Raw genomic sequence first — 20,261 nt, forward strand, 5'->3', positions numbered from 1 at the left:
GAGAGTTTACTTTTGGCCTTTGGTCGCTCCTCCACTGCTCTGCTCTACTCTCAAAAGACTGGTTTCAGTCAAGTGTTATTTGTGGGGAAGTGCTAGCAAATGTAATAGATAAGCTTAGAGCTTATTTTTAGAGTTAAAAATATTTATCCTTAAAGTTTTTTTTCCTTTAAAAATCTTACCTTTATTCTCAGTGAATTTCCGGAACAATCTCACACTGTTACTTGAGAAACCTTCCCGAGTTTAACTCCTCTCTCACTGTTATTATTTTGGGGTCAATATTTTGGAAAGATGGCTATCTTTGACTGCTCTATAACGTTTTAAGTCCTAATGCGAGTTTTCTGCCTAGATGGATGTCCATGGCAGGATAAGAGAAATCCTTGCTGAGACGATTCGGGAAGAATTGGCACCTGATCAACAACAGCTATCAACCGAAGATTTGATCAAAGCCCTTAAACGCCGGGGAATCATTGATGATGTGATGAAAGAACTTAATTTTGTTACTGTGAGTAATCTTTTAGAGGAAGACATTTGAAAGTCTTAAGTACATTCTTATGTTTAACACCACTCTTAGGGTCCAATTTGGGGCCTCTCTTTAGTGAAACTATTTAAAGAAGATCATTTTGTCTAGTAATATCTGTGTCTCAGGAATGAGCTACTTTACCCCTGAGTCGAGCGAGTAGGATTATTTATCAGTGAAATGGAAATTATGGACCTAATTATTCCCTTTACAGTGAGAGTTTTCTCTTATTCTCTAGGTCTGAAACTTTAAGTGTGTATATTAGTCAAATTAGTTCACGCCAACTGTATTTTTTCTAAATTAATACTCTGAAATCTTTCTACACAAAGCTTATTTTTGAAGTAAACACATTGTGTGGTGCTGTGTTCTCTAAGATGAACAGATTGTTTCTTTAAGGAATTGTCTACATAAGAACTTTCAACTCTTTTCACATAAATAGGTCAGTAGTGAGGTGATGCCTCTCAGTGCACAAATTAGTAAGTAGGTCTTTTGAAAGTGAGGCAATAATGAGAGACTGTGACCTCAATACCTGGGTAACATAATGTGGAAATTGGATGGACTTCGTAATACACCAGAGAATAAGTATTTTAGTCCAGCATCCTTTTTTGGTTTTTGAGGTTTATAAACTCATTTGTTATAAAAACTGACCTAGTAATAGCTTCTGCTGTGTGAATGTCACTTCCTTATTAAAATCAGTTCTGTTCCTGGTGGAACCACAAGCCAGATGTCATATGAGGTTTGGATAAAGTTTAACCTTCTGTAAAGTGTTAAGAATTTGTTTTAGCATTCGGTGGACATGGCTTGAAGATCATGAATTCCTTCATGCTAGACTTTAGGAGTGACCAATTAGTTGCATTATTGTTTCAGAAGACTTTTCATTATTCTGACTATGTTAGGAGAGTAAGGGCATTTTGAGGGGGCTTTATCCTGTCTACTTTTAGTTCATTTCTTAGTCCCATTATTGGCATTTTCTAACTGTAATTTTTGTTTTCTAATTTGATTTTTTTTCTGCCATTCCAGGATAATGTTGATCAAGAACTCCCTTCCTCTCCAAAACAACCTGTTTGTTTTACTGACAGACAATCAACGTTATTAAAAAAAAGTATGTTTATCTCTTTTTAACATTAATTTAGTTGTGGATAGTATTGCATATAGATGTGCTGTAGTGTTTTGTATTTGAGAGAAAGCATTTCGATTTTTTTTTCCAGAATGAGGTACTTATGTTTTTCTGATAAATCATCCAGAAAACTTAGATTCTATTTTGCATAAAGTGTATCAAAGATTTAGTGTATAGCTGAGTGGAAGCAAAAGCAGGACTATTTGTTTTTCATGTTTTATTAATATATTTTATAAGTTGTACAGCCTTTTTTAATGGCAGTGTAATTATCTAATAAGTATACTTGCTGAGTTGGTAATTATCCGAAATAATTTGTTGTATAAGAAACTAAAGAAAAAAAATAAAGATATCCTAAACCTTGGCTCCAACTCCTGTCTAGCTGGAAGAAAATAGCCAAAATATAAATCACAAAAAGATATCCTATTATGTATTTTTTCTTCCCTGGGTACAAATAAGTCTGGTATATAGTAGATTTGTTACTCTTCCTTTTTTTTAGTCTTTAGTTTTATTCCTGTCAAGTTATTTCCTGTTGTCTTGATCACGTTGCTTAAGTTGATTGGCAGTTTCCTCATATGTATTGCTACACTTTACAGCTAATATTGATCCAACACGGAGGTATCTTTACCTTCAGGTTTTGGGTGGAAAAGCTTTCTTGGAACATCTGCAAGAACCTGAGCCTTTACCTGGACAAGCTTGTTCAACCTTTACTTTATGTTTACATTTTCGAAACCAACGTTTTCGTTCTAAACCTGTTCCGTGTGCCTGTGAACCAGATTTTCATGACGGCTTTTTACTTGAAGTACACAGAGAAAATTTAGGTAAGGAGCAATGATAAACTGTCATTTAATTTTGTAAATCTTTGTTAGATCTTATCACAGAACAACTTTAACAGCTTTTGCTTAAGAGATTTATAATGGATGAATCTCCCCAGTCTTTTGTTTTTTCCCTTACTGCTTTTTTCCTACGTAAATTACTACTACCTACCTTCTTGCTTTATTTTTGGCTAGTTTTCCCTGGAGGTTACTTTTGACTTTTAATGGTTGATTCTTTAGTAGTAAAAATATAAATGCTTGTTAGGTGGAGAATGAGAGGGAATCCTCTTCATTTCTGAAAGATGACTTGATTTACGACATTAGTACCTTTTACAGTAAGTGAGAGTTTAGACGTGAATCTATAACTCATAATTTTTAAGACTTTAAAATTATTGTACTTAATTACTATAATTTTTTACATTGTTTCTTCCTGTAAAAGTGTCATATCTTAGTTTTGGATGTCAAAATGTTTATATTTGTAAACTTAACAAAGTTGTAGTGTTATACATTCAGAATTTTAGATTGCTGAAATGGCTAGTGTACTACTAAAATTTTATTATTTTTTACCTGGTGAAAAGTATTACCTTAATAAGGCAGTTACTGGCTTAAATTGGTAGCTCGAAGGTGCTGAATCTTTTACTTGTGTGTAGATAATACAGTGTTTTTTTCCTTAGAGGTTTCATTTCAGTTCAGTTCAATCATTCAGTCATGTCTGACTCTTTGCCACCCCATGGACTGCAGCACACCAGGCTTCCCTGTCCATCAACTCCTGGAGCTTTAGGGATAAAGATATTTTGGGGAATAATGTTGACATATTGCAATGATTTTTATAGTGGTAATATATACTTTATTTATATACTTTTGAAGAATAGACTTAACCTCTTAAAGGTCAGAAAACACCAATATGCATTAAGTAACTAGATAACTTGTTACAGTTCCACAAGTCTTCTGAAAAGTTAGCAACAGAAATGGGACTATACTCTTATTCCCACTCTGTTGTGTGCTTTCTGAGACATTGCTGACTTACTCTGTTTGGTTTTATATGTTTATTATTAGTATCCTTTTCAGTGAAAATATTGTTTTACGTTGGCCTAACTGGATATGTCACGTGGTGTAATGTTTTTGGTTTATGTTGCTAGGTGATGGAACTAGAATGGCTGACTCTACCACAATGTTATCAATAAGTGACCCAGTTCATATGGTGCTAATCAAGACAGACATATTTGCTGAGACCACTTTAGTTGCATCCTATTTTCTTGAATGGCGATCAGTGTTGGGTTCAGAAAATGGAGTGACCAATCTTACTGTGGAACTTATGGGTGTAGGTATGACGATTAATATCACTGTTACCTTTTTATAGCCACAGTTCATAAATACATTTTATGTTTTAAAAATGCCTTTGTAAACCAAGAGGGAAACATGTAGAAAGAATTTTGGAATTACAGTTGGACTCCAGTATCGGAGTCTGAGGAAGTGTCTTGAGTAGTGTGAATACTGAACTTCTCTGTCACTCTGGCCTTGTTTAAAGGGGAAAAAAAAATTTCTGGGAGATACATAAAGAAATCTCTAGGGCTTTTCCTCTCCAAATTTATTTGCTAAAAAGAAAGTTAGGCAGTTAGAGGAGCAAGGTCGTGAGGCAAGGAGCGGTAGGTTTGCAGCCGCCATTTCTTCTGCCTCCCGTCTCTGGATCTTTTGTAGAGCGTCCAACAGTGCTATGTTGGGGCAGAGCATCCGGAGGTTCACAACCTCTGTGGTTCGTCGGAGCCACTATGAGGAGGGTCCAGGGAAGAATATACCATTTTCAGTGGAAAATAAGTGGAGGTTACTAGCCATGATGACTTTGTTCTTTGGGTCTGGATTTGCTGCACCTTTCTTTATAGTAAGACACCAACTGCTTAAAAAGTAATCCATGAGACAGATAGGAAGAGGAGCATATTAAGAGGTGCAGTCTCTTAAAAGGATCAATCCCTTGAACTCAGCATCCTAGATATGTTTGTAAATAAACTTATGGCATAAACCCTTAATGCCTCTTCTCTGAAATATGGAACATGATAATTGAACATATGCTTACATTTTGTTTGGGTAATATTGCATTATTAGTTTCTTAATTAAATATGTTTTGATTTAAACAACAAAAAAAGAAAGTTAAGATTTCTTTACACAAACATGCAGGCATGCACCCATACATGATAGCTTGTACCCCGGCCCTGCCAGGGTAGGTTCTTATAGAATGTGGAGTAGGTGTTCCTCTCACCTTATACAGGTGGGACAGGGGCTCCCAGAAGTGTTCACTTGCTCAGTGCTGGTGTCGTCAGTGTACCCTTGGAGATCAGGGTATTGTCACCATTGTATCCCTGGGTTCTTGCAGATTCCCTGATATATAATACATATTTGCTAGTGGAATGAAAGGCAAAGCTGCACTGTTGTAAGCATTACATACAATGGAATTATTTTGGTATTGAAATTTGATTACAGAGTTAAGTTTGACCGGTGGACAGTAGAGCTTTAGTAAGTTAGATTTCGATAGGTTAGACCCAGAATACATTTTTCCTTAAGTAAATAGTAGGGGAAAAGCTTTATGTAGGAGATTTATTTTCAAAAGAGATACCCATTGTTTGATTTTAAATATAAGCCTAACACAATAATCATAGTAATGACCTGGAAATTTCTGGTTTATCAGAGAAATATTAAATAGTTATGGTGTGAAGTATATTTGTTTTCTAATTCTTGAAGTCCAGGTGTGGATTAAAAATTTGTACTCATATGTAATGTGAAAAATGGGAAGGGATAAATGGAAATTACTATATGGGGCAAAATGTATAAATGTTTTCTGAGAATGAGGCATTAACAGTTGCTTTGACTTTGTTTTTAATGAAGATAAAAATCAAGAATCATAAATCCTTTAGGTCTGAAAAAGTCCCTTAAAATGTGATTGAAAAGCTAGGAAAACAGGTAATCTCCTTATAACTCGATAAAAGTTTTTGAACAAAATAAAAGCTAATTTGAGCTGGGTCATTTTTAATATGAATGTAAAAGGTGAGTTTGAATATTGTCTTTATTCCATGTAAGTGATAAAACACAAAATTCTTAAATTATTTTGGTTAAGCTTTGATTGACTAAATATACTGAGTGTTGAAACTTCTGAAGTTACATTTATTTACATTTACAGGCACAGAATCAAAAGTTTCTGTGGGAATTTTAAATATAAAACTTGAGATGTACCCACCGCTCAATCAAACATTATCTCAAGAAGTAGTGAACACACAGGTAAATAATCCTGAGTTTCTCTTCTTTGTGTGTTTTTATAAATCCTAGGAAGTGTTCTCTTTTTAGAAAATTATCATTTATTAGTTGTAAGCAAGAGAATAATAGTATAACATTATTTAGAAATTTTTGTCTGGGATCAAAAAAGGTAGCTCTGACTGGTATGGGGGCTTCCCAGGTGTCTCACTGGTAAAGAACCTGCCTGTAATGCAGGATACATGGGGCTTGGGTTCGATCCCTGTGTCGGGAAGATACCCTGGAGGAGGCAGTGGCAGCCTACTCTAGTATTCTTGCCTGGAGAATCCCATGGACAGAGGAGCCTGGCAGGCCAGAAACCATGGGGTCACAGAGAGTCAGACATGATTGAGCACGATTGGCATGGAGACTGGATTGTCCTGGGAAGTGTGAGAACAGGGAGGCCACTTAGGGGCCCTTAGGGATGATGGTGTCCTGATTGAATAGTGCTAAAGATGGAGGAGGTGTGTAGACTTGTTCCATATTTTGTGATCATTATTGAAGAGAATGAATGTAAATTGATAAGTATATTTTTAAATTTCAAGCTTGCTTTGGAACGTCAGAAAACTGCAGAGAAAGAGCGATTATTTCTTGTGTATGCTAAGCAGTGGTGGAGAGAATACTTGCAAATTCGACCCTCACACAATTCACGACTGGTGAAGATTTTTGCACAGGTTTGTAAATTGTATGAGAAAAGTTTCACAGCTATATTTGAGATTTACTGGTTGTAAACATCAATTTCAATTAACTTTAATTTGTAAAATGTATTTATTCCAGATAAGTGAAAATTTATTTATAAAACAAAATGCTGATTTTGTAATAATCTGACAGTAGTAAGTAGGTGAGTGGTATTTCACAATCTTTGTTTTACTTTGCTTTTTATTTTCAGTTATTCTTTTTCTAAACCATTTTTGAACATGTTTAATTTAAACTAAATGAAAACTCATTTTGTTTAACTTGGAGTATGTCCTCCATTGATACTTTGTACTAGATAAGTAGTAGGACACTTTGCAATTTACGTGTAAATTCAGCTTTCAGGTGCAGAATTGGTAGTGTAGGCGTGTATTTTTTTGTTAGGGTATTTTTTAAGACAAAGAGTATTACATGTAATAAGTCTGTTCAGCCAAGATCCCTAAGCTGATGACCAGTCATATTTAACTATAGCATTTCAGTTATGTATCTCTGCCTCTATTTTTTCTGTATCCTAAGCCCGTTTTCTCTCATTAGTAAACCAACATAAATAATCAGGTCCTTTTATGACTTCTGAGGAACCATTCAGATATTTTTCTATGTATTCAGTCTTGTGTAGGTGTTATGAAATCATATGAGTGTAGTGTTGTGAGTACTGTGTCTCAGATCCTGTACATTTATGTAGCTTTTCCCTACACTCCCTAGCTTTTAGGACAGGCTAAAGGTGGTTCACTTTCTAGATGAGGAGCTTGGGAATGGAGGGCATAGTTGGTTGTGATGGAAATGCGGGAATATCTTCTGACTTCCTGACAGCCTTGTCTGTATGTTGACTGACAGGGCAGGAAGGGAGCAGCAACATTGGGACAAGGGCGAGGAGAAACCAGCCCAAGTATAACTGGCTCCCTCTTGTTTGTGTAGTCTGGAGTGTAGTCATTCACTGCCCCGTTGGACCAGAGAGGACAGGAAGGGAGGGGGAAGTGGGCCAGGGAAGTGGCCCATGGAAGAGCTGAATAATACCCCATGCCTTCTTTATCTGCTCATCCCTTGACATCCACTTAGGTGTTTCCATGCCTTGGCAGTTGTGAGTGATGCTTCAGTGATGGGATTGGTGTGTAGCTGTGTCTTTGAGACACTGACTTCAGTTGGTTTGGACACATATCCAGGGGTGGGGTTGCTAGGTCATATGATGATTTAAGTTCTTAATGTCATAGGCTTTGAAGAGAAGTTATGAGAATTAAGAGAAAAATTGTATGTACAACACTCAGTAGCCTAGTGCTGGATGCAAAGTAAGCAAGTGCTCAAGTGGTGTCCAGGATTATTTTCTCTCTGATGTGTTCTGAGACAAAGTGTTAAGATTGGGAATGATTAACTGTCACTACAGATAATGTTTTCCCTTCCCCTCCAGGATGAAAATGGGATTAACCGACCAGTCTGTTCTTATGTCAAACCACTTCGAGCTGGAAGGCTTTTGGACACTCCAAGGCAAGCAGCAAGATTTGTCAATGTCCTTGGTTATGAACGAGCCCCTGTTATCGGAGGAGGAGGTAAACAGGAGCAGTGGTGCACTCTGCTGGCCTTTCTCTGTAGAAACAAGGTATCCTACACACATACTAGAACTAAAAACCAGTACCTTGTAGTTACTGTGAGTTGATGGTATATTTGCAAAAGAATTAACTTAGGAAAAAAGTATATATTGGGGTATTTTGTAATTTCCTGTGTTCTGAAATTGTTGATAGTATTATAAAAATTAGATTCTTTAGCGTTCCAACTCTTTTGAAACAGAATGAAAAAAAAAATTTCTTTAATGTATTATTGTTTTGAAATAATTTTTAGTCTGAAGTTGTATAAATAGTACATATAGGTATTCACAAGGCAGAGCTTACAGAATGGGAAAAACAACTTAGATTAGAGATTGATTGTCGATTGTAAGGGTTTTGTCTTAAGACAATTGAAAACAGTTAAACATTATTTATCAAAAAATTATTTATTTCCTAGTTGTAATTCCAGATTTAAACTTAAAAACTTCAAATATAGTAGGAATATATTGTACATATTTAAAATGATTAGCCAAATAATTGTTTTGTAAAACAAATAATCACCCCTTTTGATTCACTATTTTCTTGAGTTCATTTGAGGAGAAAGCACATCTTGAACTTTGAAAATTACTAAAAATATTTTTCTTAAAAAATATTAGTTTTATAATAGTGAAGGTGAAATTTCACCCATAATTCTATTTTTCATCTATTTTTATATAAGTTTTTCTCCTGTGTATATATTTTTCCCATAACTGCAATTGATATAAATAGAATTGTGTGCCCTGCTTTATAAATTAGCTTTATACTGTGAACATTTTCCCATGTGTTGCTCAGATACTGTGATCTCCAGCTTTGAATGTCTGAATGAAATTTTTATTAGCTGATACATGAAATCTACCTAATGGTTTTGCCATCATAGGAACTGTTTCTTTTGGCTAAGTTAGTCTTGCTTCCAAATTTTTGATATCACTGTGAATGAATGTTTGCATTGAATATCTTTGGTTGTATTGTTATTTTTTTCTTTTGAGATTTTTTTCCTAATACAGAATCTCATTGTACAGAAATGACTGACTAGGTCTAAAAGGTTGGGTATTAATGGTTTTCAAAAGTCAGTTTAACATTTATCAGATGCTGTTTGTTTTATTATTGTTAACTGAAAGACAGCAGTGTAGAGCTACCAGTGCAGAATTTGGGGGCCGAGAGCTCATCCCTCATTCTAACTCTGAAATCAGTAGTTGTTTTGCTTTTGTATGTTATCTGTGCTATGCTGTGCTATGCTAAGTCACTTCAGTAGTGTCCGACTCTGTGTGACCCCAGAGACAGCAGCCCACCGGGCTCCCCTGTCCCTGATATTCTGCAGGCAAGAACACTGGAGTGGGTTGCCATTTCCTTCTCCAATATGTTACCTGTAGTCCTACACTTACGTACATATCTTCATATAATTATAGCCTTACTGTGTAATATTTGAACAAGGTTTTTCACAGAAAATGGACATTTTCTATTATTTTTGTAGTTTTTATAATTTCTTTAAATTGTGAAAGTAATGTAACATTATCAAAGAGAGTTTACACAAGAAAAAGGGAAGCCCTATATAACCTGCCCTAATGACAGCCATTGTTGCTTTTTATCCAGTCATATTTTGGTGTGTATTTCCTTAAAATGATAAAGTAAATAGATATTTTTTAAATAATTGTTTTGAGTGTTTTCCCATTTATTGGAATTTCCTCCTATATGATCTGTCATCTTGTGTGTTCTTGCCCTTTAGCTGTTTATCGTTAAATTCTTACTATTTGGGGGGACTTCCCTGGTGGTTAAGGGGATGAGGGTTTGGTCTCTGAAACTAAAATCCTATATGCCTTGAGGCCAAAAAACCAAAACATTAAACAGAAATAATATTGTAACAGACCTAATAAGACTTTAAGAAGAGTCAACATCAAAAAAAAAATCTTCAAAAAAATTCTTACTGCTTCTATGTTGTGTGAGTTCTTTGTAAACTATAGAATCTTGAAGTGTATGTTAGGACTGTCAGTTTTGTAGGCACTGACTTTGTAAAATAGGTGCTTCTAAAATGCACATTCTTTCCCCCCCCTCATTGTTTTAGCTTAACACTGTTCTAAATGATTAAAAATAAAACTTAGTTAATACTTTTTAATTGAAATTTTGTATTTAAATATTTAATGTGGAAACCAAGTGAGGGAGTAAGTACTTCCTGCTACTTCCTTTCATTTGCAGGGAGACTGTGAAGACCATGCCAACCTTCTGTGCAGCCTCCTGCTTGGGTACGGGCTGGAAGCTTTTGTCTGTGTCGGGACCAAGGCCAAGGGCGTGCCCCATGCATGGGTCATGACGTGTGGCACTGATGGGACCGTCACTTTTTGGGACAGTTTAACAGGACACAGGTTTGTCAGCCACGTTTATAGGGATATTAGGATAGGATATATAACATTTATAGGGATATTAGGATAGGATATATAACATTTATAGGGATATTAGGATAGGATATATAACATTATAGTGTAAATGTTGTCAACTGTAGGTTCTGTTTTATTGATGGTATCAGAAGGCACATATTGATAATTTGGGGTATGTTAAAAAAATTACCTCAATTAAGATAGCTATGAACTAAGCTAAGAAAATTTGTATACCAAAAATATTCTTTACCAACATGATGCTAAAAAAATAAATTATGCTTACTTTTAATTTTGTATAATTGGCATATAGTTTTGGGCTCTTTTTTTGGGTGGGGGGAGTACCATGCGGCATAGGGGATCTTAGTACCCAGACCAGGGATTGAACCCACGCCTCCTGCAGTGGAAGCATAGAGTCTTAACCACTGGACTGCCAAGGAAGTCCAGGCATATGTGTTTTCTGATGATTTTTCCTAAGCCTAAAAATAAATTCAAGTTGTAAATCATTTCTTTTGAAAATTTGACATGGTTACCAACTCCTTGTTGGTAAATCCAGTTTACATTTTCTCGGTGTCATCAGATTTTGATAGATTGAAATGTTCCCTTCTTCCTGGAACATTCTCTTCCTTAGCTTCTCTCATAGCACTGTGTTTCAGCTTTTGTAATTCCTCTCTGGCTGTTCTCTGTTTTCCTTCATTTTGCCTCAGATGTGGGAGTCCCTGAAGGCACAGCCCTGAACCCGCTTCTCATTTTCCTGGATTTTCTCTTTCCCTGTTTGATAATCATTTTAGTTAGTTGTGCCTAAAAATGTGTGGCTAAATTATTTTGTTACCTGGATAATGTTTGTGATCTTAATGCTATGCATGGAATATATTCTTACGTTGAAGGAATAAAATTGGTTTCTGTATCATAAGATGTGCCATTCAGTCTATGTGGTGTAATCAAATTGTGGAAATACAAGGAGGAGAAACAAATATTAAACTCTAGTCTTGGGAAGTAGTTATGACCTTAAGTGTTAGAGTAATTTTTTCCCTCAGTAAGCTGCTGTCATCTTAATTTCTGAGTTCTTACTATATAAAACTATGATTAACCTTTTTTAGGTACCTCCACAAACCTATCAACCCTGATGAGCCTCCGGCTGCCGAACAGCCCAAACCATTGTACCCGTATCGAACAATTGGTTGTGTTTTCAATCATCAGACGTTCCTGGGAAACTGTCAGCCCTCTGACTCAGTGGAAACCTGTGTGTTTGATCTGAATGATGAGTCCAAGTGGAAACCCATGAATGAAGAAGCGGTTAAATCCGTGTGTGCTCCAGGGGCCACCACGTCCCTTCCTCCCTTCCCTCCGCTGTGTGCGTCCACGATTGACGCTTCTGTGACAAGCAACGAGATAGAAATGCAGCTCAGGCTGCTCGTGTCGGAACACAGGAAGGTAATTAACACTGAGGTTTGTGCTTTCCTGCATTTTTCTCATGTTTATGATTTTTAAAAGATATATATATTTTTTTGGCATGTAAAATAATTTCGATCACTATCCTGGCCCTAAATAAAACAAATTCAGTCCCTTCCTTTATGAAGGTTGTGGTTTTGAAAGTCATAAGAGTAAAACTGAATTCACCAGTACTTACAGAAATTATTACATCCTTGTCCTTGTAGGAATGAAGAACAGTGGGCTTGTTCAGACTTTTGTGAATATTACTGTTTGGATTTTCTCTTTGTATTTATTTAAATCATTCCCCATTGACAATATTGGGTTACATTTTTTCATTTTCATTTGTTTTCCTGGTTTGTTGTTTTGTTTTTCTGTTACATTAAACTAGGTAGATATAAGATTATAGCCTCATGGTGGCTTTGATTTACATTTCTCTGATCACTAACAAGATCAAGCTTCTTAGTTGCCATTTAGATTTCATGAAGGGCCTTAAAGGAAACATAAAAAAGCACTGATCATAATGGAAAAGATTAGTGTATGTTAATAACTTACTTTCATCAGAAGAAATCATTAAGAGAGTGAAAAAGCAGCCTTGGAGTGGTAAAAGTTACTTGCCACGCATATAATCAACCAAAGACTAGAGTCCAGAACTTCACAGAAGGTTGATTTCTAATTCACCTTTTGGGATTCCCTATTACTCCCCTCCTTGGGTAAGACCTGATTCTCATGTTCCTTGAGACCATCAGCGACACTCTTGAGTTATTAGCTGTGTTCTCTGGGCTCCCAGTTCCTCTTAGCTTTAGCCTCTGAAATCTTCTTACCTACTTGCCAACTTCAGGAGTGTGTTTTGGAAAGTATTGAATATGGCACTTGTAGGGTGTTTCCAGCAGTAGGTGGGCCAGGGCTCCATCTCCTACCTCCATCGCTTGTATTGCCTTTTACTTTCTTAGCTCCTGTTTGAAAATGAAACTGACATTTTAATACATTATAAGAACTACTTGTTTAGAAAAAAGAGAACAAAGCTGAGGTGGATGCCATTGATGGTTGCTTGCTAAGTTAATAGTAACTATAAGCCTACAAGTAAGAGTCACAGGAAGAAGAGAGGTGATCCCTTGGGATCACTTGAAACCAGTTATAACAGAATGTGAGATTAGATCCATTATAATAATCAAAATATTTAGAATTTTTAGTTTGTAGCATTTAAAAAAATTACATGTCAGGGTAGCAATGGTTCATTTGATGTCATAAGTGAAATTATAATTGCCTTCAGCATGTCTTAAGCTCCCAGAGGGCCTGTAGCTTCTGCTTTTTGGTGCCTTTTACAGAATAAATGTTCAATAAATATTGGAGTTTAATTATATGCACAATTTGTTGACATTTCTCCCCTACTACAGTTCAGTTTATGGTGGGAGCAATCAGGTTAAGCAGATTCAATCTTGTGAAAGTCTTTAAAGTTAAATAAGATTTGACCTCAGAATTCCTTGACATGTTGTCTTCCTCTGTAGGACAATTCCTGATGGTCTTTCCTTGTGGGTATTAAGGGAGTACAGGATTTGCAGCCTTCACTAACATTGCATTGGCTGCCTTTTGTTATTTCTCTAAGAAGTAAAACCTGATACCTGTTTCTCCTTTTATAATTTTTACTTCTTTGTATCCTTATAATAAGTAATAGGAAGTTAAGAAAATTATGACATTTTAAAAATCTTTTCTTGGCATACATTAAAATAATCAACATTATAATTAGTTTTTTTAAATATTGTAATTTGCTTTTTCCATTTCGATTGCTATAGGACCTTGGCCTCACTACTGTCTGGGAAGACCAGCTTTCTTATCTCTTGTCACCAGCTCTGGCATCTTATGAATTTGAGCGTACGACAAGCATTTCTGCAGGCAATGAAGAGTTTCAGGATGCTATCAGAAGGGCTGTGCCTGATGGCCACACATTTAAAGGGTTCCCAATACACTTTGTGTATAGAAATGCGAGGCGCGCGTTTGCCACGTGTCTTCGGTAAGGTGGAATTTATGATGTTTTGGTGTTTTTGACGTAATTTCAGTGAACACTTGGCACTAATTTAGGAATGACTTCAGAATCACACAGGGAGCTTCTGTAGTGACCTGTCGTCTTGCTTCAGACTGTGATTCATGAGGGCCAGAGTGTAGCTCTGGAGAGCTCAGGGTCGCTTCCCCAGTGATTCTGTCGAGGATCACCGATCTTGTCTAGTGTAATTTTAAAAACTTAATAGGCTATGAGGAAATAGTTTATAATTTGAATAGTTTTACCACAGTTGCAGAGTCCTTGATAACAGAGACAGGATTTTTTAAAATCTTTTTCAATACCGACTTTCTTGGAAATAAAGTAAAACCTAAATTCATTTCTTAATTGAATCCATTTTCTCTCTTCTAAGGTCTCCTTTCTGTGAAGAAATCATCTGTTGCCGTGGAGACCAGGTGCGCCTGGCAGTTCGCGTCCGAGTGTTTACTTACCCTGAATCTGCTTGTGCTGTTTGGATCATGTTTGCTTGTAAATATCGCTCAGTACTATAGGACTAAGTTTCTATAAGACTATACCTGTGTTTTATTAGAGTTTTACACATTGTATTGATAATAATACTAGGTATTTCGAGGTTGATTACTTTAAAAATCACAATCTGGCTTCGATGTCATATTTAACTTTTGTATAAGCCTCACTAATAATGTTTGAAAAGTATCATGATGTGTGTATAAAAATTAAGGATGAAAAACTTGTATAAATCTGAGAGGATGTTAGTATAAATTAAGTGTTTATCTTATTTTAATAAATACTACTTTGCTTATAAGTAGTCAGTAGTTTAAATATGAAAATAAAATTTACTTAGTTTTCTTTGCATTAACAGGTAATCGGAAAGTTATTTGCCTAAGGATTTGAGCCATAGTGAAGTTAATACTATCATTATTTTTCATAGAGTAATGGGATTATTTTATATAAATTAGGAGAAATTAACTTCACAACATTTATTTATTACATAGGTGAAATACATTTTGATGAATTTACCACTTTTGTGGTTTACTCATAACTACAGGGATATTTGTGACTCTCTAGAGAGTTATGGGAAGACATGGATGCAGGAGCAGAGAATAAACTCATACCAGAAAAGCATAAATATTAATAACAAACCACACATGAAAGTATACAAATAATTTATAAATATTTGTTAGTGTGATTCATTGTAAAAGCGAATTGTGTATTTTATTTTTTTTGGCTTATTTATTTTTGAATTGAGTATTTTAGAAAAAATTTATTATACCCTTTTGTTGTATGTTGAAAATTGTTTTCTGTAATTGATATTGGCAGTCTGTTGCTGATTTTCTGTGGTCACAGCATTCTTTACTAGCCTCTCATGGAGTCTATCTTTTTAAATCACAGTTTTTGTTTGTTTCTTTTCTCTTTATGATAAAAGCATCCATGTGTATGTGGCGAATGTAAATCAGAGAATCATTATGTAAGGCCACTGAAAAATGAGCATCTGTGAGTGCTTCCATGCTGATGTTTGTTTTTAAGTTGAGAACAGTGTACTTTGAAGAGGCTGTAGTGGTTTAAACTTTGTGAGAAGCTGCCTGATGGGATTGCCTTGCCATCTACCCACCTCTCTGTACAGCTCTCATTCATTCCTGCACCCACTGAGCTTCTTATGAAAGTGACTATACCAAGTGGCTGTGCAAGTTATGCTTTTCATCGCTAATTCAACATGGCAAATAAAATAATATTTTAGAAATTAAAATCTAAAGATACTCTAAAATTTACTTTTTAATTTTTACATACATAATTATTTATAACTTGTTTTAAAAGTCTGAAAATATCTCTCATATCAATTTTTATTGAAAATGACCAGAAATCAGAAGTTTCTTGAGACTGACATGACTTTAGAGAATCAGCAAGATAAGAATTAAGACTTTTTGGTCTGTTACCAGAGTTATTTGCAAAGCTATCAACAGGGAAAATTGCTTGTAATTTTCAACCTTTGGAACAAACTATTTGTGAGGCATGTCCTAGGAGGCAGACTGATACATGAGATCACAGCTGTGTTTTCTTTGTGGCTGAGCTTCCTGCATTACTGTGCCAGAGTAACACGTGTACTTGTAATGTGCTTTTGGTGTAAATTCTAAAATAAATTTCCTTTTTATGCACTTTAATAGAGCCTGGCATGAATTAGTATTTTCCTTTACAGATGGTTTATTTCCAAATATTTTAGTCTTTTTGTCACTAGAATTCTGCTACTACTCTTACTAATAATTTTTCTTTTTAAAAATTAAATTTACATTGTATATTTAGCTCTGTCATAAGTTGTTTTTCTATTAAAATTGTAAACTTTTAAAAAATATAATGCTTCTAATGTGTTCATTTTGACAGTATGTGCACTAACATAGTTCTCTAAACATATGTAATATATAATAGGTATTTATAATAGAATGTCAGAAATTAGAAACTTCATTACTCAAGCATAAACTTGTTGAATAAAACTTATAAAATTCAGTTTCAACTAACAACACTCCAGGTGCCCTTAAGATTGTTCCTAACAATGAGGTGGAGATTTTTAGCTATGATCAAAAACATCTTTAACCTGTCAGTTCTGGGAGGTACACACATTTGAAAATCATTTTTCTACTTCTTAACAAAGACAGGAGTTGAGTCAAAAATTCAGGCTTTATATTTGAAAAATAGTGTTGCTCATAAAATAGTATCCTGTGCTTGATATCTAACCATTAGAAGGCATTAGTTAATGAACGTGAGTTGCTTAATTAATTCACACTTTTGGTTTCTAAACAAAGTAGATTAGACTATAGTTTCGTAATTTTTTTTCTTACCTCAAATAACAGTTTTGTACTTTCTACTTTAGGTAAGTACAGGAGTTAGATCTGTTTTTAACGTGCACATACCTTTTATACCAATGAGAGTAGCATTGCTTTCCAGCCGTTGGTAGCTAAGAAATTATTAGAGACTAGCCGAAACCTATGTAAAATCTTAACAGAATAACCAAACATGTAAACTAGAAAGCATCCAATTTTGAAGAACCTTATCCTATGTTCATAGCACACTCTGTCTGAAGTGCAAGTTCAGTTATAATCACCAACTCATATTCCTGCTGTACCAGGCTCTTCTGCTGTGCTGGTACCTGACATTTTGAGTATCACTACTTTGTTATAAGTTTTGAAATTGGGAAGTTTGAGAATCTTCCAACTTTGTCCTTCTTCAAGATTGTTTTGGCTGTTATGGGTGCTTTGCAATTCCATATGAATTTTATAATCAGCTTGTCGATTTCTACATAAAGGCAGGCAGGGTTATAGTAGGGTTGTCTCAAGTTTGTGCCTTGTTTTGTGGAGTGTCACTGCCTTAATGAATGCTAAGCCTTAGGATCATGAGCATGAGTTGTCTTCATATTTGTTTTAAATCTTTAATTTCCTTCAATGATGTTTTGTGGTTTTCTGAGTTTTATACTTCTTTTGTTACATTTATTTCTATTTTTGATGCTATTGTAAATGGATTTTTTTTTTTTTGGATTGTTAATTGCAGGTGTATAGAAATACAACTGATTTATGTGTATTGATGTATCCTGCAACCTTGCTGGACTCATTTATTCTAACAGTTTTTTTTGTCTTTTGTTGGATTCCTTAGGATTCTCTTTATACACAATCATGTTGTCTGCAAGGAGAGAGGGTTTTTCTTCTTTTCCAATCTGGATGTCTTTTACTTATTTTTTCATTTATTTGCCTAATTGCCCTGGCTGCTACCCCCAGCACAGTGTTGAATAGAAGTGGTGAAGGTGGACATCCTTGTCTTGTTCATGATCTCAGGGGAAGTCATCTATTCTTTTACTATTAAGTGCGATGATAACTGTTTTTTTTCACTGATGCTCTTTATTAGGTTGAAGGATTTCCATTTTACTTCCAGTTTAAAAAAAATGTTATCACAAACATTTACCGGGTTTTGTCAAATACTCTTTCTGTGTCTGTTGAGGTAATTATGTGATTTTTGTTTCTTATTCTGTTGATATGATGTATTACATAAATTGATTTTCAAATGTTAAACCAACCTTGAAATTCTGGAATGAATTGTACTTGGTCAAGGTGTATAATTCTTTTTATGTGTTGCTGTGTTCATTTTGTTAATACTATTTAGTTGAGGATTTTTGTGTCTATATTCATAAGTGATAGTCATTTGTAGTTTATTTTTCTGGTGTCTTTGGTTTAGTTAAAAGATGCTAAATTGGAATCTTCAACTTTTAATAAACCTGATCATAAGAATTGGTTAAATAGCTTGTATATTATAAGTAGAGGTTATTTTAAATATGGTAAATGAAATTAATTCAGTAGTTCCTTCTTTGTAATTTTCCATGGCAATACTAGGTTCTTTTTCAAAGACATGTTCAGAATTAATTGCAGTCTTTTTTACTATGTCTTTACATGGTATATTTTTATTCTAAAATATGTATAAGAAGATTCTAATCAGTTGGTACTCTACTTAGTCACCAACTAGTGATTGTTAGAAAATGCAAGTTTTTGTGCTGTAATCTGTACAGGTTAAGACCTGATGGAGGTCTCATGTCTGACTTGATAACTGTAACAGCAGCAGGCTGCTTTCTCTGGGCTGAGACTCATTTGCCTGTTTGTAAAATGGGATTATGGGAAGGGCCCTGCCTGGAGTCGTGGGTAATCCTTTGTCATCTTTTATAACACTTCTTTTATGTTATAAACTCTTCTTAGTTATTTTACACATTTTTAGGTGCTTTGAAAGAGTTTTCAGTTTTAATGTTGTATTTAAAATAATTAAGGTAAACTTTAGATGCTAAGTATGTGCTACTAGGCATTTAATTTTGTCATGTTCATTGTCTTGCATGATGACATTTTTTACTGAGGAGAAAAATCAGTGTAGGTAGCTGAGAATTTAAAATATCCCTAGATGTGCTTGTAGGAATGTTTTATAAATAAATGTCTTCTATCTTATGTGTTAAATCAGAATAAAGGTTGTGAATAGTTGGCATAAAGTATCTGGGTGCTGACTTCACTGCTCTGCTTTAGATGAGGAAAGTTGACCCAATATTTATAATCCTATAACATAAGTAAAATTAAAATTTGCTTCTGCTAAATAGAAGATAATCTAGTTAAAACTGAAAACTTCATTGGCATTTTGAAAGTGTTACAGGTGAAAATGATCATTACTTACAAATCTTGCAAGGGAATAATAATAATACCATTAAAAGAATAGTTAGGAAATTTGTTTAAAATATTGTAGAGCTTCAGGTTGAAATCTGGGAGTCATATCTTTATGAATTTCAATGTCAGTGATTTTCTTCTAAAGACTCTTTAAAAGGGTTTGATGACTAGGCAGAAAGTAGGAGCAAGGGTTGCACTTTTAGCTCCTGAGACGAGTGAGCATGCATAGCAAATAGCAGAAAAGAAGACATTGTGCTCCATGAATAACCCTTGAGAAAGGATTAAGTGGCCATAGGAATTTAGGTTCTCGGACAGTGAGTAAATAGACATGAAAATACAGCTATACCCATAACCTTGCACAAAAATCACCAAGCAAGGCTTAAAAGATAACTAGAAGGTGGTTCATTCATTGCTTAATTTACTTAAAAGGCAAACCATATGTGTGTTGGTTACGTGTTGACTTTGGAAAAGAAATGAGCCTTTCACAGGGTCAGAGAAAAATTCTAGACCTGAGGGCAGCTCACCTTTTATCTGAGTACATTAGGGGAAAAGACAAGGTTTTAGGAGTAAAAAGAAAGGGCCACTTTTTTCTTTCTTATTTTAAATAAAGATATTAACAAAGGTTTGAAAAAAATAGTTTAGCTTCGCCTTATCATGACTAGTAAGGTATGACTAGTCTGGAAATGGATTATATCTCTTTACCTTAAACAACCTGAAATTCTGGTCTCTTAAAAGTTTTGTTGAGAATTCTATATTTTCAAGTAATTACTGTTAAACATCAACATCTTTCTATCAAATACAGATATTTTTGTACTGTGTGTTATTTTCTATTTCCCATTGGGATTAAGAAGTAAGCTATTGCTTATCTTAACTTTTGAAATACAGTGAGAACTTTAAGGTAACATGGCTAAAACAGAGGATCTGGAAAGCTTATGTTACAGGAAGTATATTTGGATTACTTTGGCAACTGGCAGTAATTTAAATCATATAACCCCTGCAGACTCAAATTTCCCTAAGAGTGAAATAGTGACTTGGCTAAAAATTTAGGTCTCTTGAGGTCTTTTCCAAATCAAATCTTAACTAATTAAAGCTAATAATTTCACTAACGTTCAGGATAAGAATACCATCTTTCTTTCTTGGTTTAGAACTAACTGTTTCAAAGAAGAATCACATTAAGAAGTTGAAATATAACTATTGTTTGACCTTGGGTTTTCCAGAGTCCCCCATGGACATACCAATATGCTACTATTCATATATTTCACCTCACTGCTCTACTTTTCC

The 20,261-nt window shown here is 34.8% G+C and overlaps 2 protein-coding genes across 2 annotated transcripts; both read left to right on the forward strand.

Moving 5' to 3' along the window:
* The first annotated feature begins 128 nt into the window (after positions 1-128).
* CEP76 (centrosomal protein 76kDa) lies at positions 129-15,960 on the forward strand. The gene is made up of 11 exons (XM_010859047.1): positions 129-502; positions 1,538-1,619; positions 2,228-2,452; positions 3,586-3,771; positions 5,616-5,713; positions 6,271-6,399; positions 7,821-8,009; positions 10,183-10,349; positions 11,459-11,792; positions 13,583-13,800; positions 14,198-15,960. The coding sequence occupies exons 1-11, from the start codon at positions 347-349 to the stop codon at positions 14,334-14,336; spliced, it is 1,923 nt and encodes a 640-aa protein (XP_010857349.1). The 5' UTR covers positions 129-346; the 3' UTR covers positions 14,337-15,960.
* On the forward strand, positions 4,072-4,505 carry LOC105002443 (cytochrome c oxidase subunit 7C, mitochondrial). Its single transcript, XM_010859046.1, has one exon. It carries the CDS (start codon positions 4,161-4,163, stop codon positions 4,350-4,352), a length of 192 nt encoding a protein of 63 aa, XP_010857348.1. The 5' UTR covers positions 4,072-4,160; the 3' UTR covers positions 4,353-4,505.
* Positions 15,961-20,261: the final 4,301 nt, after the last annotated feature.

The sequence above is a fragment of the Bison bison genome, unplaced genomic scaffold, assembly GCF_000754665.1.
Source record: "Bison bison bison isolate TAMUID 2011002044 unplaced genomic scaffold, Bison_UMD1.0 scf7180017864453, whole genome shotgun sequence".
Classification (NCBI taxonomy): domain Eukaryota; kingdom Metazoa; phylum Chordata; class Mammalia; order Artiodactyla; family Bovidae; genus Bison; species Bison bison.

What these genes read in the sequence shown, in the direction of transcription:
- CEP76 (XM_010859047.1), top strand. Translation starts at nt 347, where the DNA reads ATGGATGTCCATGGCAGGATAAGAGAAATCCTTGCTGAGACGATTCGG. An exon ending in TGGTGAAGATTTTTGCACAG is followed by an intron (nt 6,400 to 7,820) that starts GTTTGTAAATTG and finishes CTTCCCCTCCAG; the next exon opens with GATGAAAATGGGATTAACCG. An exon ending in CCTTTCTCTGTAGAAACAAG is followed by an intron (nt 8,010 to 10,182) that starts GTATCCTACACA and finishes TTTCATTTGCAG; the next exon opens with GGAGACTGTGAAGACCATGC.
- LOC105002443 (XM_010859046.1), top strand. Translation starts at nt 4,161, where the DNA reads ATGTTGGGGCAGAGCATCCGGAGGTTCACAACCTCTGTGGTTCGTCGG.